Source organism: Nelusetta ayraudi, unplaced genomic scaffold, assembly GCF_046127955.1.
Source record: "Nelusetta ayraudi isolate G7.1 ecotype Tasmania unplaced genomic scaffold, CSIRO-AGI_Nayr_v1 ptg000011l, whole genome shotgun sequence".
NCBI classification, from domain to species: domain Eukaryota; kingdom Metazoa; phylum Chordata; class Actinopteri; order Tetraodontiformes; family Monacanthidae; genus Nelusetta; species Nelusetta ayraudi.
The window spans coordinates 20,630,150-20,646,147 of record NW_027466061.1 but is presented as its reverse complement, the minus strand read 5'-3'; the positions used below and the strand labels follow the sequence as shown (position 1 = coordinate 20,646,147).

The 15,998-nt window shown below is 37.9% G+C and overlaps 1 protein-coding gene across 1 annotated transcript; it reads left to right on the top strand.

The window, feature by feature from the left end:
- On the top strand, positions 1–15,660 carry LOC142885411 (macrophage mannose receptor 1-like). The gene is made up of 32 exons (XM_076021829.1): positions 1–130; positions 515–871; positions 1,100–1,270; positions 1,445–1,600; positions 1,925–2,044; positions 2,437–2,565; positions 2,686–2,865; positions 3,352–3,509; positions 3,822–3,935; positions 4,465–4,580; positions 4,659–4,807; positions 4,889–5,088; positions 5,395–5,516; positions 6,520–6,592; positions 6,672–6,825; positions 6,981–7,019; positions 7,309–7,472; positions 7,582–7,643; positions 8,040–8,140; positions 9,067–9,206; positions 9,448–9,553; positions 9,675–9,802; positions 10,527–10,574; positions 11,020–11,061; positions 11,394–11,496; positions 12,370–12,602; positions 12,856–13,021; positions 13,224–13,391; positions 13,466–13,582; positions 14,035–14,190; positions 14,930–14,971; positions 15,071–15,660. Exons 1-32 carry the CDS (start codon positions 67–69, stop codon positions 15,322–15,324), a joined length of 4,332 nt encoding a protein of 1,443 aa, XP_075877944.1. The 5' UTR covers positions 1–66; the 3' UTR covers positions 15,325–15,660.
- The last annotated feature ends 338 nt before the right edge of the window (positions 15,661–15,998 follow it).

The window sequence follows — 15,998 nt, the reverse complement described above, 5'->3', positions numbered from 1 at the left end:
ATAAATGTTCGTGGGACATGCTCGGATAAGATACTCTGCTGCAGGACATTTGAGTAGAGCACTACCATGGAGTTGATATGGACAGCCTTCCTGCTCCTTCTTCAAACACTACAGTGTTTGGCCAAGGACGGTAGAGTATTATTGTTATATTTCAACTAACAACTTCACTTGTATAGAGAAACGTTTTTCTTAGAATTGTTTACTGAGTTGATGTTAGGCTTTATAAAAGAATTGTTAGCTGAAGAGGAAGAGGAACCAACAGTGATAGTTCATAATTCATATTTTGTCCCTCTTAACACAGTGACAATTGATTTTTAGAATTCCATGACTGTAAATGTTATTTTGGTGCTCTCGTGATAGTCAGTTGTATTATTATTATTATTATTATTATTATTATTATTATTATTATTATTATTATTATTATTATTAGCATTATTATTATTATTATTATTATTATCTATTTATTTCAATGTGTATTGATACAGATTTTTTTTAACTGTTTTTTTCTCTGCAGATTCAAGCTTTACGCTGACTGGCAAGGACACAGGATTCTGTTTGAAAAAAGATTGGGACCACTGCTTTCCCGTGCGCTGGACAACTGGTGATCGGCTTCTGTTTCCCTGGGTGTCCAAGTGTCTGGGTGCACAGGGAGATACTGCGGGGAGTGAAATCAGCCTCTATGATTGCGACGAGAGCAGCGAACTTCAAAAGTGGGAGTGCAAGAACGAAACGGTGCTTGCGCTCAAAGGCCAAGAGCTTTACATTGAGCTCACTGCAGATAGCACAGCAGTTCTCTCTAACACGATTGGATCCAATAATTACTTGACAATTTCAGGGACAACTCAAGGAGCTTGTACGAGAACATACAGAGGTACGTTAAAAGGATATTGAGTCCGGTATGTCTTGACTCAATATCTAATCTGGGGATTCTGTCATTTTATAATCTGAAGATCCCGTGTCTGTTACTGCATATAAAAAGAAAAAGGGATAACAAAACACTGTCATTACTGATTGCTGATCAGTACAACTTACAGTATTTATTTATTTTTGGTCAATATTAAACCTCATACGTTCTGTCTGTCTTTGGTTTGTCGTTTAGAGTTTTATACCATTGAAGGAAATGCAAGGGGGAGAGTCTGCATGTTTCCCTTCTTCTACGAGAACCGTTGGTATACCGAGTGTACAAGTAACCAGTCTCCAGATGGTCGGCCCTGGTGTTCAGTTGAAACAAAATTTGAAAATGAACTCTGGGGCTTTTGTCCCACTAATGGTTTGTACTGTTTTGTGTTGTACTGCACAGCAAACCCATTTATTTTAGTGTTAGTAGCATTTAAGGTTAATTTAGGACATTTAGAACATTTTGTTTTGGACCCACAACTTTTTTACAGGATACATACAGCCCCTACAATGGATACTGTTTAATTACTTATGTCACATTCCATAGTTAAAACAAAGTGGAAGAAGAATGCCCAAACAAGTACATCTTACCAGCTCAACACACAGTCACTTCTATCCTGGGCCCAGGCTGACACCAGCTGTAGACAGCAGGGGGCCTCCCTGCTGAGTATCACTGATCCTCACCAGCAAGCTTATGTCACAGGTAAGTACTTGTAATACATATATTTTTTGTAAAGACAGTCATAATATATGCACCTCACATATATATATATATATATATGTATATGTATATATATATATATATATATATATATATATACACACACATACACGTGTGTGTGTGTGTGTTAAGGTTTTTTCCAATTTAAAAATCATAAACTAAGCAAAGTTTTAAACACTGGTTCTTTAAAAGTAGATTTCAGTGAAACTGGTGAATGATTTTTGTAAACCCTTATCATAATTTTTTTTTTTTTTTTTTTTTTTTTTCATTTTCTTTTAATCTAAACTCAATTCTGGACATGATCAGCCCTGTTAGATGGAGCAGGGGCACAAGGGGAAAAGATTTGGACTGCGATGATCAAGACAGACGAAGAAGGCTGGCACTGGTCTGATGGACAACCCTATCGATACCTGAACTGGGGCTCAGGTGAGCATTACTTTGCTTTATTTTACTTTACTATTCCAAACCACCCCAAGATGAATGCATGAAGACAGTACTTGACTTGGTATAACGCCACCAAGAAACAGACCGATTGAATTAGAAGACGCGTCGAAGGATTCTACTCCAAGTGCTGAGATCATTGTGGACACTTCTGCCAGATCGCCCCCTGCTGGACAAACTGCCTTTCTAACATTAATGTCTAGATTTGTCGGTCCAGCTGAGCTAAACAACTTTTGCTGATGCGGGTATTGAAAATGGAAGGATGGATGGATGGATGGATGGATGGATAATACTGTGATAAGGTTTGAGGATACAGGTAAACAGATGCTGTCAGTGACACTAATTTTTTTTTTTTTAAACATTTTGTCATTATTTAGAAGAGCCACTGATGCAGCCAAGGTACACATGTGCATATTTGAACGGCGCTTCATGGCATAGTGAAAAATGCACCAACAAACTGGGCTACATATGTTACAACCAAGTATCTTGGAATCGTCCTACGGAGGGTAATCACACATACTCTAGTATTCCCACACATTTTACTTTCACTACACTCTGATGGCATCATTCACTCCACTGTATTTCTCTCCTCCCCTTTTTTTTTTTTTTTTTTTAAATCTTTTCAGCTCCAGAGACAGGACATTGCTCAGGGCATTGGGTCCCCTACAATGGCCACTGCTACTATCTCGACCGCACTCAAAAATCATGGACTGGCGCTCAGAGAGCTTGCCGTCAAGAAGGAGGAGACCTAGTCAGCATTCACAATGTGGAAGAGCAAAGCTTCGTCATCTCTCAGCTTGGCTATGGTACATATCACCCATCAATAAATAGATTAGCAAACCAAAACGCCAGGTCTTTGTGAGACCTTCCTCGGCCACAACAATGTAAACAGCACCACATGAGTCACTACTTTGGTCCAGAATTGACACTGGTACTCATTTCCGAGTTTGGTTTTAGTGGTGAAAAACAGAAATTATTTACTGATGTACAGCTGTCATTATCTGCTTCTGCTTCTTTCTTTTACTTTCAACTGATAGACTATACTTGAATTTTAAACTCAACAGAATAAACAGAACACGTTAAAACTAGACTATAATCGATTTTTTTTTTTTTTTACATGTATAGCTTTGGTAAAGTAAAACTACTAGGAACAAAATTTGTCAAATAAAAACGCTGAATTAGTATCTGTTGTCCTAAACTGCTTAAAAACACCAAGACACTCACTGACAAAAGTGTTGACTAGCAGCAAAGACTTACAACAACTGCAAGGTAATTATGCCTTATCTCCGCAGCAAATAGTGATGAGCTTTGGATTGGACTGAACTCCAAGAGAGGAGAGCGACTGTTTGACTGGAGTGACCACTCTACCGTTCAGTTCACCAGCTGGAACTCTGAAATGCCTTCAGCGCTGACAACCACCAACAACAACTGTGTTCTCATCAAGGGAGCGGTGAGGCGTGCCAATATGGACAACTAATGTATTCTGAAATTTTGAATGTAAATCAGCTGCTGCAAATACTATCATAATGAAAAGTACGAGAAAACACAGGAGTTGTGTCTTTGATAGCATAAGTGATTCTGATTTTCTGGAAACAGGATATTCACACACACACACACACACACACACACACACACACACACACACACACACACACATAGATAGATAGATAGATAGATAGATAGATAGATGGATAGATAGAGGCCTTCTCCTTGATAATACTTGTGCAGTTAAGACATTTTCTTTCTTTGTCCTCTCTTTCAGGATGGAAACTGGGCGGACAACTTGTGTGATGACAGGCACGGCTTTATTTGTATGAAGAGAAGTGCTGCTGAACCCTCTGATGATGAAATTGAGCAGAATATAGGCTGCAAAATTGTACGTTAATTTTGCTTGTTTTAATTCAATTACCGTCTTTTTCTCAAAAGTGTCATGCAGTGAAGTGAAGAATGTCCCTTATAGGGGATTATATCTGCTTGTACTGAGATTTAACAAAAAAAACTCAAATTACTCAAATTACGTCGTCCAATACAACAAATAAATACTGCGTAAATGTGTCAACGATTGCATGATATTTTAGGTGCACAGACGCTTAACATTTGTTAACAAATGTAATGTAGGAAATGGGAAAGAAAAAAATGTATGTTAAATTTTTCCTATAAATAAATATTTTAATGAAGTGACTTCAAAGTGAAAACCGTGCAGGACAAGTTGCAGTAAACTGATGTACTTTCTTTTCTTTCTTTTGTTTTTTCTTTCTCTCTTTCTTTTTTTCTTTTTCTTTGCAAAAAATGTAACTTAGGCATTAACATGTCTTAAATCCCTGCAGATGTTTAATGATAAATTGTTTCTGACTAACTTCACCAGTTAATTACTACCTTTTCTGGTTCGTTTCTCCCAAAACCAGGGCTGGAAAAGACACGGCTCATACTGCTACTTTGTCAGCGCGGAAACGAAGACCTTTGATGACGCTAAGCAGAACTGCAAGACCACGGATTCCTACTTAGCTGATGTTTCAAGCGGGTAAAAGAAATTGCTTTACTGCACAGGAAATGTACAATTTCAAAGAGCTAGTTCACTGATATAAACTAAATATTTCAGGGTGGACAATGCATTTCTTGTCAGTCTGGTGGGATTTCGGCCAGAGAAATACTTCTGGATTGGCCTGTCCAACCAAGAAAATATTGACAATTTTGTGTGGACCAACACAGTCCCTGTGAGATATACTCACTGGAATTTTGGCATGCCAGGTATGAAACAACATGATTTTCATCATATACGATGCCATACTGCAGTGAGTAACGTCAGGATTCTCGTCTCAACAACATTAGGCCACCAGCAGGGCTGTGTTGCCATTAAAACTGGGATTTTTCCTGGCCTGTGGGATGTGCTGCCGTGCACTAACAAGACCAAATACATCTGCAAACACCTGGCAGAGGGAGCTCCTTTAACCACCGTGGCACCAACCACAATGCCTCCTCCGTGTGCTCTCGGTTGGACTCGGCTGCCATCAAGAACATCCTGCTTCCAGGTAGGATTGAGCAAAGTTGAAGAAATCTGTGATAGGACCTCAAATCTTACAAAGGCTTTTGTCGAAAAGGGATGCAAATGACCAAAGCCAAAGTAGAGACAATATCGTTGCTCCTCATGCTTGTACCTATCAGCATAATTCTAGTTTGTATATGCTAGCCTGTAGCAGTCACGTTCATCAACAAATGCTCTAGTAATTGAGCAACTTATTTCAAGTGGAGATTGTGCACATCCAGCATATCACTGCATTCGGACTTCACCTTCCGACAGTGTAATTTAACATTTAACATTTTGCCTTGTGCTTCAGTTATTTTCCAGTTCACATTCGAAAAAACTGACCTGGTTTGATGCCAGAGATTACTGCAGAGCCATCGGAGGGGATCTGCTCAGCATTCACAGTAGTGATGAACAAAGAAGCCTTCCATTTCGGTAAGCTGAAAGTTCGCAGCATATCCTAAGCCACGATCATGTCAAATGGCAAAGACAGCAGAATGCAAAAATTTAGAAATACAGCAATTATAACCAATAAAAAGACATTATGCTTAAAAAGTCTCAAAACATAGTCAAAAAAAGACTACATTTTCGCTTCCTACCAGTAATTTGTTGCTTTACTGATTTCCGAAAGTTTGTGCACACATTAAACACAGTAGCTCCTTTGATTCCTACAGGTGGTTGCCCAATCAACTGGATGAAATTAAACTCTAAGGTCAGAGGTCACAAACAATGACATAGCGTTTCCTCATTTATGCAAAATGCATAGACAGATTAGAGGTACATTTGTGTGGGACCTTTAATGCACAATTTAAAAAAAATCTAACTACGTTATGTGTTTTATTTTTTTTATATTTTGTGACCTGTGAAGATTTCTAGTGGATGTACTGAAAGTGGAAACAATTCCCCTGAAAAGTGGAAAAATAAACTTAATAACTATTCTCAGAAAATGAAGTCAGGAACATACCAATCAATATGGGACAGATGGAGGTTTACCCTTTTTTTATATATATTTATATCTTAACAAATGTCTGAGCGCTGTGATAGTGAAATGCGTCCACTTCCTGCTTAATGAGTTCAGCCAAACAATCAGATGTTCAGGCTTGACAGTTCGCAGGAGCTGTTCTTGTTAGAAAAGTTTGAGCTAACACTGCCAAGACTCTGTTCATTCCTGTCTAAAGATTCAGCTTCACCCTTCAACAGCATCGTCAGGAGGGCTACCATTAAAAAAAACAAAAAAAACATTCTGTGCTTGTTACACGGTAAAGTTACTGTATGCACTTGCTTAGCAGTCACATATTCTTTAGCGCACAAAGGAGTGTGTTCATTTCAGTTGACCCACAAAAAGTTAAGACACGTCAAAAGATTTGTTTCCTGATGTTGTCCAGGATGCCGAAAGTTTTTGACACAGTAATAATATGTGTGTCTGTGTCCATGACAGCTATTCAAGTGCATGGATAGGACTCAGTTCCCCTGACACAGTTACAGGTTATGTATGGAGTGACGGATCTCCGGTAAGTGGACCACCTTGTATATTTACAAACGTAAGTGCACAATTTTGTCATATGACTTATTCATTTCAACCCATTCCAGGTAAACTTCCAACACTGGGCGGATGGACAGCCAAACAATCACAACGACGTTGAGTCCTGCGCTGAATCTAGATTAAGTAGGTGGGCGCAGAGTGGGTCATGGAGGGATGTGCAGTGCGAGAAGCTCAATGAATGGATCTGTCAAATTCGGGCAGGTGAGTTTTGTTTGTGTGACACAAAGACGATCGTAATTTTGTTAAAACCTGAAAGTTGATTGGGAACATGATAACTTGAGTTTGAGTTCCATGTAACGCAGAATAGATTTATTACTTACGGTACAATGTTGTCTGTGTTTTTCTTCTGTTCAAAGGACAAACTCCAAATCCTACTCCAGGCCCTAACACCCCTGGTAGGTAGCAGATGCGTATTTAAACTGATGTGTCATAATGAAGCATGATCATAGAGGGAGTGCTGAGCTTGGGAACGTCGGGAATTTAATTTTTTTTTTTTTTTTAAACAGTGAAATCCAGTTCTTATTGAAGTCTTGCTTCCTTGATTTAATTGCTCTTGAGATAGATAGATAGATAGATAGATAGATAGGTAGATAGATAGATAGATAGATAGATAGATAGATAGATAGATAGATAGATAGATAGATAGATAGAATAACATGTTTTAATGTTTCCTACGTTTTTTAGATTACAACAAGACTTCTGATGGGTGGCTGGAATGGAGAGGAAATCAGTATTTTATCAACACAGAGAGGATGGCTATGGAAGACGCTCGTTACTTCTGCCAACAAAGACATGGTGACTTGGTAACCATTAACAGCGAAGCTGAAAATATCTTTTTATGGCAACAGGTAATCATTTTGAGTGTGAACTGATGCCAAGAAGCAATTTTAGGTTCATTTCATGGCGAGTATAATGCACAAAATGCTTTACTCATGTGTATATATGAATTTTATGCAGGTGCATGATAATTATGGCAATTTCTGGATTGGCGCAAAGTTGGACCTTGATAAATCATTCCAGTGAGTATAAATTTAACACCCCCGCAACCCTGAGGGCAGGACGAAGTGTGTATTGAAAATGGATAGATGGATAAATTCAACACAGATTGTTTGAAGAGAAGCTGCATGTCCTCTTAAATACCTATTGTTAAATAATAGCAAGAAAATAACATTGAAACAGTTTTTTATTAGTTTCGAATTTATCCTCATCCATCTGCTAGACTGTCAGACTAAGCTGACTATCATATAACACAGTGATTGCAATCTGACCCCAGAAAAGAAGAAAACTATGTGCATTGCTTTCGATTACTACTACTACTACTACTACTACTACTACTATGATTACTACTACTACTACTACTACTATGATTGTACTCAAAAAAAAAAAAACTTAACTGCAGTCATTGTATTTTAAAGGTGGATGGATGGCTCTCAGGTGATATTTCAGAGGTGGAATGAAGATCAGCCCAGTTTCAGCCAATTTGATGAGATGTGTGCCTCCATGGCTACTTTCAATGGTAAGTGTATTAAACAAAAATAACTACAACAAAAACAAAAAACAAAAGCAAATTTAATAAGAACTGATGGTAAGGACCTTCGATTTCAGTTGTGGCAAAACAAAACTTCTACGTGGCCAAAGTGACAACCAATTTAGACAGGAAACGCCAAGCCAACTGATCAAAAAATATGATGATCAAAAAAACAGTTGAGCATTATTTTGGGAGCTCTGCCTGCTGTCCTAACTGATGAGGACAGTGTGGTGGATTGTCAGGCGGCAGCAGTGATGTGTAAATGATTTCATAGGAGTAAGTTTATTCCAAAAAGAAGTCTTGCATCAATCAGGCACTGGTACACCTGAGGGAGGTCTGCAGGAGCCAATGTGGACAATTCCAGAAATACAGCCCCAACACCACTGGTACATATACAGATCAGATGGTCATTGTTTTGAGAGAACGTACACAGCTGGTCACATGGGAAATGTTCAGATGTGGATGATCACAATGAATATATCCTGTGTTGTATGGAGCTGCAGACAAACTCTTTCTTCAGCTGGACCTCTCTGCTCTCTGACAGGAGGGTGACCCTCCAGCCACATGCTTTTCCTGTTTCCATATACAATGGCTCCAAACGTTTGTCACAAGATGTTTCAGACACTACACCAGCAAAGACGTTCTGGTGGGGTGACAGCAAATGATGTGCTGCTAAATAGTCTTTATTTAGTCAACGAAGTTTGCATAGACCCTGAGGTTCAAGTCATGATTAAAAGTACACTTAGAGTACTTACAGTACAACACTGCTAATTATTCTTAGTACTCACTATAACTAAAATTCAAAAAATGAGGTTCGAGTTTTCAATTTTTTTTTCATTTATTTATTTATTTTTAAATATAAACATAGAATTTTAGTCTTCCAAATTATTGACCCATATTTTCTTTTCTTTCAGGGTTCTGGTATAATTTTCACTGTGGATATGAGTACATGTCCATTTGCAAGCGGAGTTCCTCAGTACTGACCAACACCACAGTAGCTCCTTTGATTCTTACAGGTGGTTGCCCAATCAACTGGATGAAATTAAACTCTAAGGTCAGAGGTCACATTTTCTTTGGGTGTCAAGAGTTTAATTGAAGAGGAAAATTTAATGCAAGGCCTCATTGAATTCTGAAGCTCTATTAGCAACAAAAGAGTGTTTGATGTGACGTGTTTTTATGAAGGATCTCGTGAAACTGTTTTACCATCGCAGCTGGTATTGACATGCTAACTCACTTCTAAGTTTGAGTGGCAGTATTCAAATTATTATTATTACTTATTATTATTTCTTTTACAGTGTTACCGGATTTTTAATGACCAGAAATCAACTTGGGATGCGGCGAGGAAACAGTGCCAAGACATTGGTGGAAACTTGGCCTCCATTAATTCGAGACACACAGAAGGTTTGCCCAAAGAGTTTCTCCTTTTTCTGCTTGTGTGCTAAAAAGACACACCTGCTGTTCTCTTCGTCTACTTTATTGTATTCCTGTGCAAATGACTTCTCGTGACCTTTTCAACTTTTAGTGTTTCTGCTGAGTAAAATGGCTGAACATCCCGATTTGGACATTTGGATTGGCTTGCGATCCATAGAAGGTGGCGAGTTTCACTGGACCGATGGGCAACCAAGGAAATACGTTCGAAACGTCTTACTGGTCAGTGTTTGACAGCCACTCTGTCTGAACTGAATGAAATGCTTGGTGGTGTGTAGAAAACATTGCAAATATTTCAATGTGTGACAAAATGTAAAGGAATTGGACAGGCATGCAAAGTATCGGTGTGAGGAAAGGCACACACATGTAGTTACTCTTTTAGTTAACTGCAATCAATGTAGGCCCCATATGAACAAGGTTGAATAGAGTGAGAGGAATCTGGTAAACCAAAACTAAAAGGGAATTTTCCTAATTGACACGGAGCCTTGTTCTCAGGTCAGATTGTTCTGTATTTTGAATGCCACTTCGCCACCGTTTAAGGGGGAAGGCAAGCCCTATGTTGGTTTCTCCTTTTGCATAATTAATGCAGAAATAATTAGCCACACAAATTAATGAAAAAATACTGTTTGGTAATAACAAAGGGTATCAGTTTCTTGTATTATTATTCTGATTCTGATTATTATTATGTTTGTTTCTTACTTTATTTTTATGCATTTCTACTTTTGTGTAATTCTTTTTCTGTCTATTTCAACATCCATCCATCCATCCATTTATTTACCTATTGGCCAACTTGCTTACATATTTGTTTTGTCAGTCATGTCATAAAGGGAAAGAGATCATGTAAAGAGGTGCATTGCGCAGAATTTCTGTAATTGTCAAATCTGTCTGTCAAAACTGTCAGTCAAATCATAATTAATCACTTTAATTCTTTGCTTCTCTATTTAAGAATTCTCAAAAAAAAGGACATTCTTATTATTTCTGGAGCACTCACGAGGTAAAATCAAAATTCACTCTCTCTCCCCCTGCCCCACATTCTTTGCCTTTTTATCAATATGAATGTATGTTTTTGTTTTCTAATTTCTAAAATTGTTTAGTAGGGCTTTTTAACTGTTTTTTAACTGTATAGTTTTACAGTTTTTACATGGAATCTTATGTTATTATACATTACACTTTACCAATTAGTTCAAGCAAAATTGTTTTATCAGATATATTATGCAGCAACTGTTTATATTTTGCTAATGTCTCTTCATTTCATATTTATTTATTTTTTTATTAATTATATTTCAAAATACTGCAAAGATTAGAGAAGCTCCCCAGGTCCCTAGGTGATCAGCGCTGCCTCAACAGCACAATGTGGGTGGTTGAAGGTGAAAACAAAAAAGCAATTATTATTTTGATAATTAGAAACTCTTTTTGCATTTGTTTCATTTTCCTATCAGGACAGCTATATTTGGAGTTGGAATGTCCCGAGCTTGGAACAGGTAACATTAACACTTTTGCGGTGCACAAGAAAGAGTCAACAATGTGTAAAGCTTGTAAGGGAAATATACAGACAAGAGAACAAGGTATTAACATGGGTAGTTGTGAGGAACAAAAAAGAGTAGAGATGACATTGTGAAAGGGAACATAGTATGGAAACAAGGCAATGACTGCATCTTGCAGAGTAAAATACAATCATCTCATGTAACTACACCAACACTCAGCCCCTCCCTTGCTATGCTATGTTTGCCTTTATACAAGATTGTGACAATGTGACGTCTCTCTATCTGTACCATCAGCCATTTTTTCCCCCTGCACTTTGTTTCGTTCACAGAAAAGATGTGTTGCAATCCATAACAATCCTTCCATTGGCATTGGGGAATGGGTAGCAAAACCCTGCAATGACACAAAGGGATATGTCTGCATCCAAAATGTTGGTGAGTCATGACCTGAACATCCCAAACCCTAGTTGGGATAAAGTTGCTCACTACTGCTTAGTCCCAGTACACTGTTTTTATTTATTATAATTATAATAATAATAATAATAATAATAATTGTTATTATTATTATTATTATTATTATTATTATTATTATAACATTATTATTATTATTATTATTATTATTATTATTATTATTATTATTATTATTATTATTATTAATAATAATAATAATAATAATAATAATAATAACAACATTATTATTAACATTTATTTTTTATTTTTTTTCCAAATTTGCTATTTGCTCCAATTGTCACGAGGAGGTGTTGGCAGGACCAAAAACCAAAATGCAGGATGCAGACAAACTGCTGGGAGACATACAGACATCTGAGACTGTATATAAAAATATATACATATATTATGTTACATATGTGTGTATATATATAGATACGTATATATCTATATATCTATATATACATACATACACACACACACACACACACACACACACACACACACACACACACACATATAGACACAGGTGATGAAATCATGGGGCAACAAAAAAAGCAGGAAAACAGAAATAGGGAGTGAAACACAGAAAGTACAACCTCCAATAGAGGCCATTTACTCTAACTTCCAAAACCCACAGAAGAGGACCAGATCATGTTTTTTGTTGTTTTTAAGTGTCAGGTGACATAGCAGTTCAATAAAGACCAGAACACTTCTCCTTAAATGTTAAATGTTCCAAATATTCCAGGATGCATAAAACATTAAACAACCAGCTCTCTTGGCTTTTCTCTCTGATGTGCCTAACAAAATTTAATTCATCAGTGTTTAAAATGATTTGTACTTATTTCTCATCCTGTACAGACCCTGCTTTCAAGGACACTGCTGAACCAACAATTTCCTCTGACTATGTCCAAGTCCTAAATGACACCTTTAAGGCTGTTACTCAACCACTGACTTGGGATGTGGCCAATACTCACTGTGAAAGTGATGGCAATCGGCTCGCCGGTCTGCAGAGTGAATGGTCCCAAATCTATGTTGAGCTGGTGGCCTTGACTCTCAAAACCCCCGTGTGGATTGGAATGAACAGAGACAAGGTAAACGGAAGGGAGCATTGGAGTCACTTTCTCCCATTATATGTCTCATGGTTGGTGTCTCAGATTTTGTCGAAATTCTTACTTGGATAGGAGCGTCTGCTCAATGACATTGTAGAATTGTAGAACTGTCAGATCGAGTCAAAGAGTCAATTCTAAGATGCACAGGGTAAAGTATTCTAAATGAAAAGGGTAGTGTGAGTGCCAAATACGTGGAAACTGACCAAGTTTACTACTAATTTTAATCTGTTTTCAGACTAGCGGCTACTTCAGATTTCTTGATAGCTGGCACCTCAGGTTTTCCCATTGGGCCACGGATGAGCCAAGCAGGGACCGGCCATGTGTCTACATGGATGTGGATGGAAAATGGAAAACTGCTTACTGTAATACAACAATGAACAGCATCTGCATGAAGTACAGAGGCACGTCCAAAACACGCACACACTGCACATTCCTCGAAGGCAAAACTGTGCTTACCTTTTCCATCATGTAAACACAAGTTCTAAAGTTCTGATTCAATATCTTCACACAGTCTTTGTGGCATATGTATCCTGCTCTTTTTTAAAATATACATTCTATTTCCTAATTTCACTTTACTTGAGTGGCCTTCTTTCTCATTCACAGATCTGCCACCAACAGAGCCAAGTGATTTTGCTGGAATTTGTCCTCTAGACCAGTTCAACCCAGCGGCCCAAAAGAACATTGTCTGGGTCCCATATAAGGGCTATTGTTACAAATTTGTCACAGAAATGAAAAGGTGGCCTGAGGCTGCTACAAACTGCCTAAAACATGGTAAGTTGCAGTTGTTACGTTTCTGCTGTAAAATTGCATAGAGTGCTGAAGTTAATACCATTCATGTTGTTCAGGTGGATCACTAGCCAGTATTGAGGATCCATCAGAGCAAGAATTCATCAAAGACAATGTGAACATGTTTAAAGACATTTTCCACTTATTCTGGATTGGACTATATAAGAATAGCAAAGGTACTGTAATATTGTTTTTGTTTTTTTGCAAACTGTTCAATGAAAGGAAAAAAAAACAAGTGCCTATGTTTCCATTTGGTGAGAATAAATTAGGTAAGACGGCTATTTTTGGACGGAGATAAAATACAACATTCCAAAAATTACATATTTTTGTTTTCAGATATATTATTGAGATATCTTTCAAAATGTGAATTGAAAATAGCCACAAAATAATATGCAAAAAAACAATCACACGTGAAGAGCAAGAACATCACGCAAAATTACGTTTATAGAATCCAGCTGCACTAAAGTCTGCTGTTCACATGGAGTATGATCGGTTTTCTATTTCAAACACATACAAAAGATCATAATGCAAACACATTGGAAATAGTAACTGTTTATATTCTTAATAAAAAAAAGTAAAAGTTCTTAAAAAATGTTCTTTTAATAAGTCACGTCTTATTTTTTTGCAGGGGATTGGATGTGGTTGGATAAAACAGTCATGGACTACACCAACTGGGCTGAAAACCAACCTGGGAGAGGCATTTTTGGGGAGGTGAGCAGCTCAGATGGCACGTGGAAGACGAGCAGTGCGTGGGAAAGACCGTACGTCTGCAAAACAAAGAAAGGTAAATTCAGTCATTTTTCTTACTATCTTGCAATTATGCTTGGACATTGTCTCAACTCAATGATTTGAGAGGAATAACTTACTATGGGGCGACACGGTGGCACAGTGGTTAGTGCTGCTGCCTTACAGCAAGAAGGTCGTGGGTTCCCTCCGGGTTCTCCGGCTTCCTCCCACACTCCAAAAACATGCATGTGAGGTCAATTGAACATTCTAAATTGTCCGTAGGTGTGCATGTGAGTGTGAATGGTTGTTTGTTTCTATGTGGCCCTGCGATGAACTGGCGACTAGTCCAGGGTGTCACCCTGCCTTCACCCTAAGACAGCTGGGATAGGCTCCAGCAGACCCCCGTGACCCTGAATAGGAATAAGCGGGTATAGAAGATGAATGAATGAATGAACTTACTATGGTGCAGTGGTCAATACTGTCATCTCACAGCAAGAAAGTCATGTTTCAGTCCCAGGCCTGCAAAATTTCTGCCTATAGTTCGAATGTTCTCCCTGTGCCTGTGTGGGTTCTCTCTGGGTTCTCCAGCTCCCTCTCACAGTCCATAAACCTGCACGTGCGTGCGAGTGTGAATGTTGTTTCTCTTTTTGTGTGGCCCTGCGAGACTGGGCCAATCAAAGAGTGACCCAGTCATTAGTCATTGACTGCATCCTCACATGTTGTCAATCTTAATGTCTGTGTATTCTGGATGGTTTTCCATTTCAAACAAATGCACTTAAATGTTCTTTATATTTCAGTTCCTCAGCCAACACTGCCACAAACAACAACAAGTATTAGTGGTAAGCGTCCTATCTAAAAAAGAGAAAAATGTCAACTTAAATGGAACAAATCTTTGCAGATATTGATAACCTGTTGTTTTTCTTTTTTAATTTGTGCAGTAACTGACATACGTCACCCTGCCAACATTGGTTTGATCGTCGTGTTTGCCACATTTGGAATTATCATCCTGGCAGTCATCATCTACTTCTTCCTGAAAAAGAGTGGCCGTCAGCTAATAACCAACAAGTTAACAACTTTTGAAAACCCACTCTTCTTCAGTCGTGAGTCCAAACCTGATGTGGTCGAGCCAACTACAGTCACAGAGACTCAAGAGAAGGAGAACATTGAGCATCCCTCAATTATACAAATCTAACTGCTAATCACTGCACTTTTCCCACTTTATAACAGCTGTAAGTAATCCTACCTTAACCATAAGTTAGTTGTTGTACAAACAAAACTTGTTCCAGTATGCCACAGTCTTGCACTTAAAGCTAAAAATAAAAGACCAGTTTCTGTGTCGTGTTCTATAAATCAGACTTCACGATGTCATCAGGCTTCCTTTGAAAGAGGGTCCCACAGATGGACAAAACCTCAAGCTGCAATCCGAGGATCAGCACCTCAACTGTGGTTGTGAACCAGAATCTCTCTCTCTTTTTTTTTTTAACTTGTGTTTATGTGTGCCTCTAATAAAAACAGGTTGTTTGAGTACTATTTGACTGTTCTTTCAGCAAAGATGTATTGCTTGTTGCTTTTGCACCATATACAAGAGGACCATGTCATTTTCAGAGAAGGTTATGAGAAATAAAAGAGAATTACTATTGCTAAAAGCAATGCTGTCAAGGCTGATAGGTAAAGGGAGAAATTCTGGCAGAAAATGACTGATCCTGTAAATTAAGTAGTTTAAGGTAATTTACAGTGTTTAGTTTTTATATAAATAGATATATGTATATATATTTCTATATATCTATAGAGATATATATAGATATTCAATAACCAAGTCAGAACTAAACTGCGCTACTTCTAAATAAGACTTCTCAAGTCACTTTA